The sequence below is a fragment of the Panulirus ornatus genome, chromosome 3, assembly GCF_036320965.1.
Source record: "Panulirus ornatus isolate Po-2019 chromosome 3, ASM3632096v1, whole genome shotgun sequence".
Taxonomy (NCBI): domain Eukaryota; kingdom Metazoa; phylum Arthropoda; class Malacostraca; order Decapoda; family Palinuridae; genus Panulirus; species Panulirus ornatus.
In genome coordinates, this window is record NC_092226.1 from 34,992,602 (window position 1) to 35,012,367 (window position 19,766).

Below are 19,766 nucleotides of genomic sequence, written 5' to 3' on the forward strand. Positions count from 1 at the left end.
TGACCAAGAGGATATATGTGTCGGAGGTGGAGGGAACGAGGAGAAGAGGGAGACCAAATTGGAGGTGGAAAGATGGAGTGAAAAAGATTTTGTGTGATCGGGGCCTGAACATGCAGGAGGGTGAAAGGAGGGCAAGAAATAGAGTGAATTGGAGTCATGTGGTATACAGGGGTTGACGTGCTGTCAGTGGATTGAAGCAAGGCATGTGAAGCGTCTGAAGTAAACCATGGAAAGCTGTGTAGGTATGTATATTTGCGTGTGTGGACGTGTGTATGTACATGTGTATGGGGGGGGGGGGGGCATTTCTTTCGTCTGTTTCCTTGCGCTACCTCGCAAACGCGGGAGACAGCGACAAAGTATAAAAAAAAAAAAAAAATATATATATATTTTTCCCTGGGGATAGGGGAGAAAGAATACTTCCCACGTATTCCCTGCGTGTCGTAGAAGGCGACTAAAAGGGAAGGGAGCGGGGGGCTGGAAATCCTCCCCTCTCGTTTTTTTTTTTTTTTTTTTTTTTTTTTCCCCCAAAAGAAGGAACAGAGAAGAGGGCCAGGTGAGGATATTCCCTCAAAGGCCCAGTCCTCTGTTCTTAACGCTACCTCGCTATCGCGGGAAATAGCAAATAGTATAAAAAAAAAAAAAAAAAAAATATATATATATATATATATATATATATATATATATATATGGGAGCGGGTGACTGGAAATTCTCCCCTCTCGGTTTTTTTTTAATTTTCCAAAAGAAGGAACAGAGAATTGGGCCAGATGAGGGTATTCCCTCAAAGGCCCAGTCCTCTGTTCTTAACCCTACCTCGCTAATGCGGGAAATGGCGAATAGTTTGAAAAAAAAAAAAAAATATATATATATATATATATATATATAGACTTTAATATCATCAAAATCATAGACTAACTGGTTTTAAGATTATGTAACTAGATATTTAAGACTAATGTTTCATATTTTGCACATGAAAAAACTTCATGTTGGAGATGACCACAAACATTGCTCCTTAGCGAACCAATTATGATTTCTCACAGCTCATTTAGTTGTCCTAATTGATGCCCTTGTTTTGCACTAGTCTGACACCCTGTTTGTTGTAGGTGACTAAAAGGGGTGGGAGCGGGTGACTGGAAATCCTCTCCTCCAGTTTTTTATTTTCCAAAAGAAAGAACAGAGAAGGGGGCCAAGTTAGGATATTACCTTTAAGGCTCAGTCCTCTGTTCTTACAGCTACCTTGTTAATGCGGGAAATGCCGAATGTATATATATATATATATATATATATATATATATATATATATATATATATATATATTTTTTTTTAAACTATTCGCCATTTCCCGCGTTAACGAGGTAGCGTTAAGAACAGGGGACTGGGCCTTTTTTGGAATATCCTCACCTGGCCCCCTCTGTTCCTTCTTTTGGAAAATTAAAAAAAAAAACGAGAGGGGAGGATTTCCAGCCCCCCCGCTCCCTCCCCTTTTAGTCGCCTTCTACGACACGCAGGGAATACGTAGGAAGTATTCTTAATCCCCTATCCCCAGGGATAATATATATATATATATATATATATATATATATATATATATATATATATATATATATATATTTTTTTTTTTTTTTTTTTTTTTTGCTTTGTCGCTGTCTCCCGCGTTTGCGAGTTAGCGCAAGGAAACAGACGAAAGAAATGGCCCAACCCACCCCCATACACATGCCTTGATTCAATCCACTGACAGCACGTCAACCCCGGTATACCACATCGCTCCAATTCACTCTATTCTTTGCCCTCCTTTCACCCTCCTGCATGTTCATATATATATATATATATATATATATATATATATATATATATATATATATATATATATATATATACACTCCCACATATCTAAAAGATATATATATGTATATTTTTTTTTTTTTTTTTTTGCTTTGTCACTGTCTCCTGCGTTTGCGAGGTAGCGCAAGGAAACAGACAAAAGAAATGGCCCAACCCACCCCCATACACATGTGTATACATACGTCCACACACACAAATATACATACCTACACAGCTTTCCATGGTTTACCCCAGACGCCTCACATGCCTTGATTCAATCCACTGACAGCACGTCAACCCCTGTATACCACATCGCTCCAATTCACTCTATTCCTTGCCCTCCTTTCACCCTCCTGCATGTTCAGGCCCCGATCACACAAAATCTTTTTCACTCCATCTTTCCACCTCCAATTTGGTCTCCCTCTTCTCCTCGTTCCCTCCACCTCCGACACATATATTCTCTTGGTCAATCTTTCCTCACTCATTCTCTCCATGTGCCCGAACCATTTCAAAACACCCTCTTCTGCTCTCTCAACCACGCTCTTTTTATTTCCACACATCTCTCTTACCCTTACGTTACTTACTCGATCAAACCACCTCACACCACATATTGTCCTCAAACATCTCATTTCCAGCACATCCATCCTCCTGCGCACAACTCTATCCATAGCCCACGTCTCGCAACCATACAACATTGTTGGAACCACTATTCCTTCAAACATACCCATTTTTGCTTTCCGAGATAATGTTCTCGACTTCCACACATTCTTCAAGGCTCCCAGAATTTTCGCCCCCTCCCCCACCCTATGATCCACTTCCGCTTCCATGGTTCCATCCGCTGCCAGATCCACTCCCAGATATCTAAAACACTTCACTTCCTCCAGTTTTTCTCCATTCAAACTCACCTCCCAATTGACTTGACCCTCAACCCTACTGTACCTAATAACCTTGCTCTTATTCACATTTACTCTTAACTTTCTTCTTTCACACACTTTACCAAACTCAGTCACCAGCTTCTGCAGTTTCTCACATGAATCAGCCACCAGCGCTGTATCATCAGCGAACAACAACTGACTCACTTCCCAAGCTCTCTCATCCCCAACAGACTTCATACTTGCCCCTCTTTCCAAAACTCTCGCATTCACCTCCCTAACAACCCCATCCATAAACAAATTAAACAACCATGGAGACATCACACACCCCTGCCGCAAACCTACATTCACTGAGAACCAATCACTTTCCTCTCTTCCTACACGTACACATGCCTTACATCCTCGATAAAAACTTTTCACTGCTTCTAACAACTTGCCTCCCACACCATATATTCTTAATACCTTCCACAGAGCATCTCTATCAACTCTATCATATGCCTTCTCCAGATCCATAAATGCTACATACAAATCCATTTGCTTTTCTAAGTATTTCTCACATACATTCTTCAAAGCAAACACCTGATCCACACATCCTCTACCACTTCTGAAACCACACTGCTCTTCCCCAATCTGATGCTCTGTACATGCCTTCACCCTCTCAATCAATACCCTCCCATATAATTTGCCAGGAATACTCAACAAACATAAAAAAAAAAAAAAAATATATATATATATATATATATATATATATATATATATATATATATATATATATATATATGTATATATATTATCCCTGGGGATAGGGGAGAAAGAATACTTCCCATGTATTCCCTGCGTGTCGTAGAAAGCGACTAAAAGGGAAGGGAGCGGGGGGCTGGAAATCCTCTCCTCTCATTTTTTTTTTTTTTCCAAAAGAAGGAACAGAGAAGGGGGTCAGGTGAGGATACTCCCTCAAAGGCCCAGTCCTCTGTTCTTAACGCTACCTCGCTATCGCGGGAAATGGCGAATAGTATGAAAAAAAAAAAAAAAAAAAAATATATATATATATATATATATATATATATATATATATATATATATATATATTTCGTCTGTTTCCTTGCGCTACTTCGCAAACGCGAGAGAGCGAAAAAAAAAGAATATATATATATATATATATATATATATATATATATATATATATATATATATATATTTTTATATTTATTTATTTTCCTTTGTCGCTGTGTCCCGCGTTTCCGAAGTAGCGCAAGGAAACAGACGAAAGAAATGGCCCAACCCACCCCCATACACAATGCATATACATACACGTATACACACACAAATATACATACCTATACATCTCAATGTACACATAAATATACACACACAGACACATACATATATACCCATGCACACAATTCACACTGCCTGCCCCCATTCATTCCCATCGCCACCTCGCCACACATGGAATACCATCCCCCTCCCCCCTCATATGAGAGGGAGCACTAAGAAAAGACAACAAAGGCCCCATCCGTTCACACTCAGTCTCCAGATGTCACGCAATAATGCCCGAAACCACAGCTCCCCTTCCACATCCAGGCCCCAAACAACCCTCCATGGTTCACCCCAGACGCCCCACATGCCCTGATTCAATCCACTGACAGCACGTCAACCCCGGTATACCACTTCGATCCAATTCACTCTATTCCTTACCCGCCTTTCATCCTCCTGCATGTTCAGGCCCCGGTCACTTAAAATCTTTTCCACTCCATCTTTCCACCTCCAATTTGGTCTCCCACTTCTCCTCGTTCCCTCCACCTCCGACACATATATCCTCTTGGTCAATCTTTCCTCACTCATTCTCTCCATGTGCCCAAACCATTTCAAAACACCCTCTTCTGCTCTCTCAACCACGCTCTTTTTATTTCCACACATCTCTCTTACCCTTACATTACTTACTCGATCAAACCACCTCACACCACACATTGTCCTCAAACATCTCATTTCCAGCGCTACCTCACAAACATGGGAGACTGACAAAGCAACAAAAAAAAAAAAAAATAATATATATAAATATATATATTTTTTTTTTTGCTTTGTCGGTCTCCCGCATTTCCAACGTAGCACAAGGAAACAGACAAAAGAAATGGCCCAACCCACCCCCATACACATGTATATACATACGTCCACACACGCAAATATACATACCTACACAGCTTTCCATGGTTTACCCCAGACGCTTCACATGCCCTGATTCAATCCACTGACAGCACGTCAACCCCGGTATACCACATCGATCCAATTCACTCTATTCCTTGCCCTCCTTTCACCCTCCTGCTTGTTCAGGCCCCGATCACACAAAATCTTTTTCACTCCATCTTTCCACCTCCAATTTGGTCTCCCACTTCTCCTCGTTCCCTCCACCTCCGACACATATATCCTCTTGGTCAATCTTTCCTCACTCATTCTCTCCATGTGCCCAAACCATTTCAAAACACCCTCTTCTGCTCTCTCAACCACGCTCTTTTTATTTCCACACATCTCTCTTACCCTTACGTTACTTACTCGATCAAACCACCTCACACCACACATTGTCCTCAAACATCTCATTTCCAGCCTACCTCCACTGGAGACACAAACCAAACCCCACTAAACAATACAAATTATAACATATTATTTTCTTTTTTTACTTTCCGTTCTTGCTTTCCGAGATAAGTCTCAAGAACAACATTCAAAGGCCCAACCCCCCCATCCCACCATTATTACATACGTACACAGCATTAACTAAGTTTCCTGGTTCCAGAGCTCATCGATTATCACGCAGTACCGTATACAATCATCCAATATTATCTCTCTTCACCCTCGCTTGTTCAGCCGTCACAACTTTTTACATCTTTCACCTTGTTCCCACTCTCCGTCCTCCCTCGAATTATCCTTGTCAATTTTCCTCTCATTCCTGCCCAACCATTCAAACTTCTGCTCTTCTCATCAACCACGCTCTTTTATTCCACCATCTCTCTACCCTTACGTTACTTACTCGATCAAACCACCTCACACCACACTTGTCCTCAAACATCTCATTTCCAGCACATCCATCCTCCTGCGCACAACTCTATCCATAGCCCACGCCTCGCAACCATACAACATTGTTGGAACCACTATTCCTTCAAACATACCCATTTTTGCTTTCCGAGATAATGTTCTCGACTTCCACACATTCTTCAAGGCTCCCAGAATTTTCGCCCCCTCCCCCACCCTATGATCCACTTCTGCTTCCATGGTTCCATCCACTGCCAGATCCACTCCCAGATATCTAAAACACTTTACTTCCTCCAGTTTTTCTCCATTCGAACTTACCTCCCAATTGACTTGACCCTCAACCCTACTGTACCTAATAACCTTGCTCTTATTCACATTTACTCTTAACTTTCTTCTTTCACACACTTTACCAAACTCAGTCACCAGCTTCTGCAGTTTCTCACATGAATCAGTCACCAGCACTGTATCATCAGCGAACAACAACTGACTCACTTCCCAAGCTCTCTCATCCCCAACAGACTTCATACTTGCCCCTCTTTCCAAAACTCGCATTCACCTCCCTAACAACCCCATCCATAAACAAATTAAACAACCATGGAGACATCACACACCCCTGCCGCAAACCTACATTCACTGAGAACCAATCACTTTCCTCTCTTCCTACACGTACACATGCCTTACATCCTCGATAAAAACTTTTCACTGCTTCTAACAACTTGCCTCCCACACCATATATTCTTAATACCTTCCACAGAGCATCTCTATCAACTGTATCATATGCCTTCTCCAGATCCATAAATGCTACATACAAATCCATTTGCTTTTCTAATAATATATATATATATATATATATATATATATATATATATATATATATATATATATATATATATATATATATATATATGGGTATGTTTGAAGGAATAGTGGTTCCAACAATGTTGTATGGTTGCGAGGCATGGGCTATGGATAGAGTTGTGCGCAGGAGGGTGGATGTGCTGGAAATGAGATATATATATATATATATATATATATATATATATATATATATATTATCCCTGGGGATAGGGGATTAAGAATACTTCCCACGCATTCCTCACGTGTTGTAGAAGGCGACTAAAGGGGACGGGAGTGGGGGGCCAGAAACCCTCCCCTCCTTGTAGTTTAACTTTCTAAAAGGGGAAACAGAAGAAGGAGTCACGCGAGGAGTGCTCATCCTCCTCGAAGGCTCAGACTGGGGTGTCTAAATGTGTGTGGATGTAACCAAGATGAGAAAAAAGGAGAGATAGGTAGTATGTTTGAGGAAAGGAACCTGGATGTTTTGGCTCTGAGTGAAACGAAGCTAAAGGGTAAAGGGGAAGAGTGGTTTGGGAATGTCTTGGGAGTAAAGTCAGGGGTTAGTGAGAGGACAAGAGCAAGGGAAGGAGTAGCACTACTCCTGAATCAGGAGTTGTGGGAGTATGTGATAGAGTGTAAGAAAGTAAATTCTAGATTGATAAGGATAAAACTGAAAGTTGATGGAGAGAGATGGGTGATTATTGGTGCATACGCACCTGGGCATGAGAAAAAAGATCATGAGAGGCAAGTGTTTTGGGAGCAGCTGAATGAGTGTGCTAGTGGTTTTGATGCACAAGACCGGGTTATAGTGATGGGTGATTTGAATGCAAAGGTGAGTAATGTGGTAGTTGAGGGAATAATTGGTATACATGCAGTGTTCAGTGTTGTAAATGGAAATGGTGAAGAGCTTGTAGATTTATGTGCTGAGGAAGGACTAGTGATTGGGAATACCTGGTTTAAAAAGCGAGATTTACATGGGTGTACGTATGTAAGTGGGGGAGATGGCCAGAGAGCGTTATTGGATTACGTGTTAATTGATAGACGAAGGAAAGAGAGACTTTTGGATGTTAATGTGCTGAGAGGTGCAACTGGAGGGATGTCTGATCATTATCTTGTGGAAGCAAAGGTGAAGATTTGTGGGGGTTTTCAGAAAAGAAGAGTGAATGTTGGGGTGAAGAGAGTGGTGAGAGTAAGTGAGCTTGGGAAGGAGACTTGTGTGAGGAAGTACCAGGAGAGACTGAGTACAGAATGGAAAAAGGTGAGAACAAAGGAGGTAAGGGGAGTGGGGGAGGAATGGGATGTATTTAGGGAATCAGTGATGATTTACGCAAAAGATGCTTGTGGCATGAGAAGCGTGGGAGGTGGGTTGATTAGAAAAGGTAGTGAGTGGTGGAATGAAGAAGTAAGATTGTTGGTGAAAGAGAAGAGAGGGGCATTTGATTGATTTTTGCAGGGAAAAAATGCAAATGAGTGGGAGATGTATAAAAGAAAGAGGCAGGAGGTCAAGAGAAAGGTGCAAGAGGTGAAAAAGAGGGCAAATGAGAGTTGGGGTGAGAGAGTATCATTAAATTTCAGGGAGAATAAAAAGATGTTTTGGAAGGAGGTAAATAAAGTGCGTAAGACAAGGGACCAAATGGGAACTTCAGTGAAGGGGAGGTGATAACAAGTAGTGGTGATGTGAGAAGGAGATGGAGTGAGTATTTTGAAGGTTTGTTGAATGTGTTTGATGATAGAGTGGCAGATGTGGGGTGTCTTGGTCGAGGTGGTGTGCAAAGTTAGAGGGTTAGGGAAAATGATTTGGTAAATAGAGAAGAGGTAGTAAAAGCTTTGTGGAAGATGAAAGCCGGCAAAGCAGCAGGTTTGGATGGCATTGCAGTGGAATTTATCAAAAAAGGGGGTGACTGTATGGTTGACTGGTTAGTAAGGTTATTTAATGTATGTATGATTCATGGTGAGGTGCCTGAGGATTGGCAGAATGCTTGCATAGTGCCATTGTACGAAGGCAAAGGGGATAAGAGTTAGTGCTCAAATTACAGAGGTATAAGTTTGTTGAGTATTCCTGGTAAATTATATGGGAGGGTATTGATTAAGAGGGTGAAGGCATGTACAGAGCATCAGATTGGGGAAGAGCAGTGTGGTTTCAGAAGTGGTAGAGGATGTGTGGATCAGGTGTTTGCTTTGAAGAATGTATGTGAGAAATACTTAGAAAAACAAATGGATTTGTATGTAGCATTTATGGATCTGGAGAAGGCATATGATACAGTTGATAGAGATGCTCTGTGGAAGGTATTAAGAACATATGGTGTGGGAGGCAAGTTGTTAGAAGCAGTGAAAAGTTTTTATCAAGGATGTAAGGCATGTGTACATGTAGGAAAAGAGGAAAGTGATTGGTTCTCAGTGAATGTAGGTTTACGGCAGGGGTGTGTGATGTCTCCATGGTTGTTTAATTTGTTTATGGATGGGGTTGTTAGGGAGGTGAATGCAAGAGTTTTGGAAAGAGGGGCAAGTATGCAGTCTGTTGTGGATGAGAGAGCTTGGGAAGTGAGTCAGTTGTTGTTCGCTGATGATACAGCGCTGGTGGCTGATTCATGTGAGAAACTGCAGAAGCTGGTGACTGAGTTTGGTAAAGTGAGTGAAAGAAAGTTAATAGTAAATGTGAATAAGAGCAAGGTTATTAGGTACAGTAGGGTTGAGGGTCAAGTCAATTGGAAGGTAAGTTTGAATGGAGAAAAGCTGGAGGAAGTGAAGTGTTTTAGATATCTGGGAGTGGATCTGGCAGCGGATGGAACCATGGAAGCGGAGTGAATCATAGGGTGGGGAGGGGGCGAAAATTCTGGGAGCCTTGAAGAATGTTTGGAAGTCGAGAACATTATCTCAGAAAGCAAAAATGGGTATGTTTGAAGGAATAGTGGTTCCAACAATGTTGTATGGTTGCGAGGCATGGGCTATGGATAGAGTTGTGCGCAGGAGGGTGGATGTGCTGGAAATGAGATGTTTGAGGACAATATGTGGTGTGAGGTGGTTTGATCGAATAAGTAATGTAAGGGTGAGAGAGATGTGTGGAAATAAAAAGAGTGTGGTTGAGAGAGCAGAAGAGAGTGTTTTGAAATGGTTTGGTCACATGGAGAGAATGAGTGAGGAAAGATTGACCAAGAGGATATATGTGTCAGAGGTGGAGGGAACGAGGAGAAGTCGGAGACCAAATTGAAGGTGGAAAGATGGAGTGAAAAAGATTTTGAGTGATCGGGGCCTGAACATGCAGGAGGGTGAAAGGCGTGCAAGGAATAGAGTGAATTGGAATGATGTGGTATACTGGGTTCGACGTGCTGTCAATGGATTGAACCAGGGCATGTGAAGCATCTGGGGTAAACCATGCAAAGTGTGTGGGGCCTGGATGTGGAAAGGGAGCTGTGGTTTCGGTGCATTATTACATGACAGCTAGAGGCTGAGTGTGAACGAATGGGGCCTTTGGTGTTTTTCCTAGCACTACCGCGCACACATGAGGGGGGAGGGGGTTGTTATTCCATGTGTGGCAAGGTGGTGATGGGAACAAATAAAGGCAGACAGTGTGAATTATGTACATGTGTATATATATATATATATATGTCTGTGTGTGTATATATATGTGTACATTGAGATGTATAGGTATGTATATTGTGCGTGTGTGGACATGTATGTATATACATGGGTATGTGGGCGGGTTGGGCCATTCTTTTGTCTGTTTCCTTGCGCTACCTCGCTAATGCGGGAGACAGCGACAAAGCAAAATAAAAATATATATATATATATATATATATATATATATATATATATATATATATATATATATATATATATATTTTTTTGCTTTGTCGCTGTCTTATATATATGTATATATGTATATATATATATATATATATATATATATATATATATATATATATATATATATTTTTTTTTTTTTTTTCTTTTAAACTATTCGCCATTTCCCGCGTTAGCGAGGTAGCGTTAAGAACAGAGGACTGGGCCTTTTTTGGAATATCCTCACCCGGCCCCACTCTGTTCCTTCTTTTGGAAAAAAAAAAAAAAAAACGAGAGGGGAGGATTTCCAGCCCCCCGCTCCCTCCCCTTTTAGTCGCCTTTTACGACACGCAGGGAATACGTGGGAAGTATTCTTAAACCCCTATCCCCAAGGATATATATATATATATATATATATATATATATATATATATATATATATATATATATATATATATATATTTTTTTCTTTTTTGCTTTGTCGCTGTCTCCCGCGTTTGCGAGGTAGCGCAAGGAAACAGACGAAAGAAATGGCCCAACCCACCCCCATACACATGCCTTGATTCAATCCACTGACAGCACGTCAACCCCGGTATACCACATCGCTCCAATTCACTCTATTCTTTCCCCTCCTTTCACCCTCCTGCATGTTCAGGCCCCGATCACACAAAATCTTTTTCACTCCATCTTTCCTCCTCCAATTTGGTCTCCCTCTTCTCCTCGTTCCCTCCACCTCCGACACATATATCCTCTTGGTCAATCTTTCCTCACTCATTCTCTCCATGTGACCAAACCATTTCAAAACACCCTCTTCTGCTCTCTCAACCACGCTCTTTTTATTTCCACACATCTCTCTTACCCTTACGTTACTTACTCGATCAAACCACCTCACACCACACACTGTCCTCAAACATCTCATTTCCAGCACATCCATCCTCCTGCGCACAACTCTATCCATAGTCCATGCCTCGCAACCATACAACATTGTTGGAACCACTATTCCTTCAAACATACCCATTTTTGCTTTCCGAGATAATGTTCTCGACTTCCACACATTCTTCAAGGCTCCCAGAATTTTCGCCCCCTTCCCCACCCTATGATCCACTTCCGCTTCCATGGTTCCATCCGCTGCCAGATCCACTCCCAGATATCTAAAACACTTCACTTCCTCCAGTTTTTCTCCATTCAAACTCACCTCCCAGTTGAATTGACCCTCAACCCTATACATAGGATAGGTTTCCACTTTCTCCAAAATTTGTAAATATTTTCCCTTGTCTCTTTTTTTTTTCTTTCGTTAACCTCTCTATATTTCAATTAAGGTTCGGCCTTGATGTGAATCTTTGTCCATGACTGGAGCCTCCAACGTATATTCAAGAAAAAAAAAACTTGATCCTCCTTCAACCACTACCCAGACTCTACGACCTGATCATTCTTTAACTACTCACTTTACTAATCAGCCGCATTTCAACTACCCTCTCCTACTTGGTCGTACTTTAACTACTGGTAGTTCGTACTTTCTCAAGGGTCGTACCATCGTGCACGAATGCTGGTGCGGTGCAGTCCAAGCAGGTGGAACAGTGGAGCTCCACCATAAAACAGAATATATATATATATATATATATATATATATATATATATATATATATATATATATATATATATACAGAGCATCAGATTGGGGAAGAGCAGTGTGGTTTCAGAAGTGGTAGAGGATGTGTGGATCAGGTGTTTGCTTTGAAGAATGTATGTGAGAAATACTTAGAAAAGCAAATGGATTTGTATGTAGCATTTATGGATCTGGAGAAGGCATATGATAGAGTTGATAGAGATGCTCTGTGGAAGGTATTAAGAATATATGGTGTGGGAGGAAAGTTGTTAGAAGCAGTGAAAAGTTTTTATCAAGGATGTAAGGCATGTGTACGTGTAGGAAGAGAGGAAAGTGATTGGTTCTCAGTGAATGTAGGTTTGCGGCAGGGGTGTGTGATGTCTCCATGGTTGTTTAATTTGTTTATGGATGGGGTTGTTAGGGAGGTAAATGCAAGAGTTTTGGAAAGAGGGGCAAGTATGAAGTCTGTTGGGGATGAGAGAGCTTGGGAAGTGAGTCAGTTGTTGTTCGCTGATGATACAGCGCTGGTGGCTGATTCATGTGAGAAACTGCAGAAGCTGGTGACTGAGTTTGGAAAAGTGTGTGGAAGAAGAAAGTTAAGAGTAAATGTGAATAAGAGCAAGGTTATTAGGTACAGTAGGGTTGAGGGTCAAGTCAATTGGGAGGTGAGTTTGAATGGAGAAAAACTGGAGGAAGTGAAGTGTTTTAGATATCTGGGAGTGGATCTGGCAGCGGATGGAACCATGGAAGCGGAAGTGGATCATAGGGTGGGGGAGGGGGCGAAAATCCTGGGGGCCTTGAAGAATGTGTGGAAGTCGAGAACATTATCTCGGAAAGCAAAAATGGGTATGTTTGAAGGAATAATGGTTCCAACAATGTTGTATGGTTGCGAGGCGTGGGCTATGGATAGAGTTGTGCGCAGGAGGATGGATGTGCTGGAAATGAGATGTTTGAGGACAATGTGTGTTGTGAGGTGGTTTGATCGAGTGAGTAACGTAAGGGTAAGAGAGATGTGTGGAAATAAAAAGAGCGTGGTTGAGAGAGCAGAAGAGGGTGTTTTGAAGTGGTTTGGGCACAGGGAGAGGATGAGTGAGGAAAGATTGACCAAGAGGATATATGTGTCAGAGGTGGAGGGAACAAGGAGAAGAGGGAGACCAAATTGGAGGTGGAAAGATGGAGTGAAAAAGATTTTGTGTGATCGGGGCCTGAGCATGCAGGAGGGTGAAAGGAGGGCACGGAATAGAGTGAATTGGAGCGATGTGGTATACCGGGGTTGACGTGCTGTCAGTGGATTGAAGCAGGGCATGTGAAGCGTCTGGGGTAAACCAAGGAAAGCTGTGTAGGTATGTATATTTGCGTGTGTGGACGTATGTATATACATGTGTATGGGGGGGGGGTTGGGCCATTTCTTTCGTCTGTTTCCTTGCGCTACCTCGCAAACGCGGGAGACAGCGACAAAGTATAATAAAAAAAAAATATATATATATATATATATATATATATATATATATATATATATATATATATATATATATATATTACATGTTAACTGTTAATATATATATTATGTATTAATTGACAGGCACGCGAAAGAGAGACTTTTGGATGTTAATGTGCTGAGAGGTGCAACTGGAGGGGTGTCTGATCATTATCTTGTGGAGGCTAAGGTGAAGATTTGTATGGGTTTTCAGAAGAGTGAATGTTGGGGTGAAGAGGGTGGTGAGAGTAAGTGAGCTTGGGAAGGAGACTTGTGTGAGGAAGTACCAGGAGAGACTGAGTACAGAATGGAAAAAGGTGAGAACAATGGAAGTAAGGGGAGTGGGGGAGGAATGGGATGTATTTAAGGAATCAGTGATGGATTGCGCAAAAGATGTTTGTGGCATGAGAAGAGTGGTAGGTGGGTTGATTAGAAAGGGTAGTGAGTGGTCGAATGAAGAAGTAAGATTATTAGTGAAAGAGAAGAGAGAGGCATTTGGATGATTTTTGCAGGGAAAAAATGCAATTGAGTGGGAGATGTATAAAAGAAAGAGACAGGAGGTCAAGAGAAAGGTGCAAGAGGTGAAAAAGAGGGCAAATGAGAGTTGGGGTGAGAGAGTATCATTAAATTTTAGGGAGAATAAAAAGATGTTCTGGAAGGAGGTAAATAAAGTGCGTAAGACAAGGGAGCAAATGGGAACTTCAGAGAAGGGCGCAAATGGGGAGGTGATAACAAGTAGTGGTGATGTGAGAAGGAGATGGAATGAGTATTTTGAAGGTTTGTTGAATGTGTTTGATGATAGAGTGGCAGATATAGGGTGTTTTGGTCGAGGTGGTGTGCAAAGTGAGAGGGTTAGGGAAAATGATTTGGTAAACAGAGAAGAGGTAGTAAAAGCCTTGCGGAAGATGAAAGCCGGCAAGGCAACAGGTTTGGATGGTATTGCAGTGGAATTTATTAAAAAAGGGGGTGACTGTATTATTGACTGGTTGGTAAGGTTATTTAATGTATGTATGACTCATGGTGAGGTGCCTGAGGATTGGCAGAATGCGTGCATAGTGCCATTGTACAAAGGCAAAGGGGATAAGAGTGAGTGCTCAAATTACAGAGGTATAAGTTTGTTGAGTATTCCTGGTAAATTATATGGGAGGATATATATTGAGAGGGTGAAGGCATGTACAGAGCATCAGATTGGGGAAGAGCAGTGTGGTTTCAGAAGTGGTAGAGGATGTGTGGATCAGGTGTTTGCTTTGAAGAATGTATGTGAGAAATACTTAGAAAAGCAAATGGATTTGTATGTAGCATTTATGGATCTGGAGAAGGCATATGATAGAGTTGATAGAGATGCTCTGTGGAAGGTATTAAGAATATATGGTGTGGGAGGCAAGTTGTTAGAAGCAGTGAAAAGTTTTTATCGAGGATGTAAGGCATGTGTACGTGTAGGAAGAGGAAAGTGATTGGTTCTCAGTGAATGTAGGTTTGCGGCAGGGGTGTGTGATGTCTCCATGGTTGTTTAATTTGTTTATGGATTGGGTTGTTAGGGAGGTGAGTGCAAGAGTTTTGGAAAGAGGGGCAAGTATGAAGTCTGTTGGGGATGAGAGAGCTTGGGAAGTGAGTCAGTTGTTGTTCGCTGATGATACAGCGCTGGTGGCTGATTCATGTGAGAAACTGCAGAAGCAGGTGACTGAGTTTGGTAAAGTGTGTGAAAGAAGAAAGTTAAGAGTAAATGTGAATAAGAGCAAGGTTATTAGGTACAGTAGGGTTGAGGGTCAAGTCAATTGGGAGGTGAGTTTAAATGGAGAAAAACTGGAGGAAGTGAAGTGTTTTAGATATCTGGGAGTGGATCTGGCAGTGGATGGAACCATGGAAGCGGAAGTGGATCATAGGGTGGGGGAGGGGGCGAAAATTCTGGGAGCCTTGAAGAATGTGTGGAAGTCGAGAACATTATCTCGGAAAGCAAAAATGGGTATGTTTGAAAGAATAGTGGTTCCAACAATGTTGTATGGTTGCGAGGCGTGGGCTATGGATAGAGTTGTGCGCAGGAGGATGGATGTGCTGGAAATGAGATGTTTGAGGACAATGTGTGGTGTGAGGTGGTTTGATCGAGTGAGTAACGTAAGGGTAAGAGAGATGTGTGGAAATAAAAAGAGCGTGGTTGAGAGAGCAGAAGAGGGTGTTTTGAAGTGGTTTGGGCACATGGAGAGGATGAGTGAGGAAAGATTGACCAAGAGGATATATGTGTCGGAGGTGGAGGGAACGAGGAGAAGAGGGAGACCAAATTGGAGGTGGAAAGATGGAGTGAAAAAGATTTTGTGTGATCGGGGCCTGAACATGCAGGAGGGTGAAAGGAGGGCAAGGAATAGAGTGAATTGGAGCGATGTGGTATACCGGGGTTGACGTGCTGTCAGTGGATTGAATCAGGGCATGTGAAGCGTCTGGGGTAAACCATGGAAAGCTGTGTAGGTATGTATATTTGCGTGTGTGGACGTATGTATATACATGTGTATGGGGGGGGGGGGTTTGGGCCATTTCTTTCGTCTGTTTCCTTGCGCTACCTCGCAAACGCGGGAGACAGCGACAAAGTATAATAAATAAATAATATTTTCTTCCCTTGTCTCAAGGATACACAAGATCAGCCTGCCATCCTTCTGCACAAGGCAACCACTGTTTAGTTGTGTTCACTGAAGGTTAGGTCATTAAACATTATTACGCTAAGGTCTTTTACATTATTTATCTGGTTTACGATAGCATCTGTGTTTGTCCTGTATTCTGTATTGTATTTGATTTCATCATTTTCACCATATCAGAATAGTTGAAATTTATCTCTATTGAAAAGCATGTTGTTCTCAGTTGCCCAGTTAAAGACTGCTTTTATCACTTTGTAGCCTTTCAACATAATCTGCTAATGTGATTTACATACTTTTTCTTCTGTCATCTGCAATGGATGATATAGAGCTATGCCTTATGGTTGCATTAATGTCAGATATAAGAATGAAGAACAGGAAGGGTGCAAGTACAGTTCCTTGGAGGAATGAGCATTTTACTATGAAGTCATTGCAAATGGCATGGTTAACAATTATGTATTGTGATCTCCTCGTTAAAAAGTTGTATATCTATTTCCCAATCCTTCCGGTCAATCCCATCCTTTGTGTTATGACACCATGGTCACACACACCAAATGCCCCTGCAAAGTCTGTGGAAATCATGTTAGCATTTTCTTTGTTTTCAAACCTTTGACAGTCCTGTCATAATGGTCTTACAACAGGGAGAGGCAAAATTTTCCTGCCCTGAAACCATGTTGTCCTGGGTTAGCTGCTTGTTCACTTCCATGAATTCAGTCAGCTTGCCTCCTATGACTATTTCAAAGATTTTAACGAAGTGCAATATTAATGCTATTAGTCGATGATTTTTGGGATTGCTCAGCTTCTGCCTTTGAGAAGTGGAGTGATTTGGGTTAATTTCAGACTCTCAGGAATGATACCAGAATTTACACTCTTTCTCTACACGATATTCAGTGCAAATGCTAGAAGTATCTTGCATTTCTTTGAGTCCAGGCCTGGGGTTGAGTGCATGGGCAAGCTCTTAATGGCCCTGATGTGATTTACACAGACTTTGTAAAAGCCTAAACATATCCCCCCCACCAGGCCTACCACCCCATCTCTCTAGTATTAGTACTTCCTCCTTCCAGCCCTAACACATCCTCCCATAACTCCCAGAGGATCTGGTTTTCAATGCATTATACATGACAGCGAGAGACTGGATGTGAGCAACTGAGGCCTTTTCTTTGTCTGTTCCTGGTGCTATCTCATCAATGTGGGAAATAGTGAATATATATATGAGAAAAAAGTAATTATATCTAAATATGTACTCCTCATAATACTCTCCAACCTCAAGAGGCTCTTCTATCTCTCATGGGGCACCCACAGTACTGATACAGTCATACAGTGTAATGATGTAATGTTAATGTCTATATGTGGAGAGTGAGGGGCAACTGACATTATGATTTCAGTGATTTTAGTGTGTAGTAGCATTATAGGCATGAAAGTCTTGAGATATAGAGAAATGGTGTTTGTAATATTGTAGTGATGGGTAGTGTTCAGAATGTAGAAGAGATATTATAACTTGTATATGTCGAGGGAGTGTCGCTTCAGGTGGATGCATGTCTAGTGGGGTGGTGTTAAATTGTTAGCATTGTGTTTGTTGTAGGTGGGATTTGTGAGTTTGTGAGTATAGGACGCTAAAGTATGAAGCAGGGGTAAGCATTTTACTTAACACCCATCTCTCGCTTTATACAGGGGTTATGTTCTGAGAGACCTTGCACAGAGAGAAATTGCACCTAGAGAAAAATGAACAGAGAGAAATGTGGTGTGCAACAGTAAGATATAATATCCCAAATGTATTTCATCCAGATTTTGATCATATTAGCACATCAGGAATGAATTAACACAAAGATTATCAGATGCCTTCAATTGGAATTTTCTCCACATTCTTCTTTATGTAGCAGACTGTAGAGTCACCCAGGTTGTAAGCACACCTAAGCACTGATGCTCCCATATCACAATCAGCATGTCATAAGATTTCTAGCTTTGCTTCTATAGTCTGAGGGGTTTTCTGTTTAACAGCTGATTCTGGGATAGAAGATGTTGCTGGATGTTTGGATGCCATATTAACAAACACAAGCACAGCAGGTTGAAGGAAATTCACAATAATAGGTATATCCAAATCACAAAAGTAGCACAGATCCACACACAATGGCAGAAGAAACTTCGCACAATCCATACAAGACCCACAATTCCTCCATCTGCCAACCCTTACAGAAGATTTGATGCTCTTTCTACCACAGACACACCGGTACAGTGGTACATTTTTACCACATGAAAAGAGAGATTAGCAGAAGTAAATTCCACACAGAACAGCAAAAGAGCACACAGTGATTCAGCATGAAGTGAGAGAGAGTGTACTTCTATTTGGGGATAGTGGTTAAGTATGTAATGGTGATGGGAAGGATCTAGTGCTGTTCTTTTAAGATTCTTGGTTCACAAACAAGGTACTATATGATGAACAATTCTTTTGTCTTTGAATGTACTACTATCTCTTCACAGAAGAAAACAAAACAATGTGATAAGGAATTCTTCCGTCTTTTTCAATGTACTAATATCTTTTCATAGTAGAAAACAAGTCAAACATAATGTGTAATAAATCAGAAAACTAACCAGTGATGCAAAAGTCTGGCCAACAGAACCAGCAGCAACCATGTAGCCAAAGGCCCGACTACGTTCCTCAGCTGGGATGTGTTGTGCAAACAGTTGAAAGATTGTTGGTAAACCTACATATGGATAGTGAATAAGAATACACAATTATAATCTGGTAAATATGAACAATACATGCATCATAAAGATTATGAACACTGCTGCAAGTGTATCCAACTAATTCTACTGATAAAGAAAGAGAATAAACATAAAAAACATCAAATTTCTTCATTGTAAAGTAATTTATATCTGCACTCTGACAGAAGGGCTTGAAAGACAAACTTATTAATCCTGTCTAAATAAAGCACTTGGATCCTAGAATGGAGAACCCACCTATCCTAGCAAAGTATCAAAATTAAGGAATCAAAAAGAAAGGATATACGCTGGGACAAAACAAGATCTGTTTATACTTTTGCACACTAAGAAGTGAGCCCTGCCAATACACATGAGATGAACAACGTATATACAGCCAGCTACCAGCCAGGATTATATGTTTATGATAATCATTCATCTGTGATGCTGTTTTTGGCCTAAAAGTCTTTTTCTTTACATAGATTTGTTCATATATTATTCTTAACTTGGTAAATCTAAATACTGAAAAGCATACTGCTGATAACATAATAATAATTATCCCTGGTGATAGGAGAGAAAGAATGCTTCCCATGCATTCCTCACATGTCATAGAAGGCGACAAAAGGGGATGGGAGCGGAGGGCTGGAAACCCTCCCCTCCTTGTATTTTAACTTTCTAAAAGGGGAAACAGAAGAAGGAGTCAAGCGGGGAGTGCTCATCCTCCTTGAAGGGTGAGATTGGGATGTCTAAATGTGTGTGAATGTAACCAAGATGAGAAAAAAGGAGAGACAGGTAGTATGTTTGTGGAAAGGAACCTGGATGTTTTGGCTCTGAGTGAAACGAAGCTCAAGGGTAAAGGAGAAGAGTGGTTTGGGAATGTCTTGGGAGAAAAGTCAGGGGTTAGTGAGAGGACAAGAGCAAGGTTAGGAGTAGCACTACTCCTGAAACAGGAGTGGTGGGAGTATGTGATAGAGTGTAAGAAAGTAAACTCTAGATTGATATGGGTAAAACTAAATGTGGATGGAGAGAGATG

General features: G+C 41.2%; 1 protein-coding gene across 2 annotated transcripts in view; it reads right to left on the bottom strand.

Annotated features, from left to right (window-relative positions):
• The window catches only part of LOC139762047 (uncharacterized), a 149,520-nt gene that overhangs the window by 76,063 nt on the left and 53,691 nt on the right, over window positions 1-19,766 (bottom strand). For both annotated transcript variants that reach the window (XM_071686818.1, XM_071686823.1), the window contains exon 4: window positions 18,626-18,738. In XM_071686818.1, the coding sequence (XP_071542919.1) occupies window positions 18,626-18,738 (113 nt within the window). The remainder of the gene's footprint in view (window positions 1-18,625; window positions 18,739-19,766) is intronic.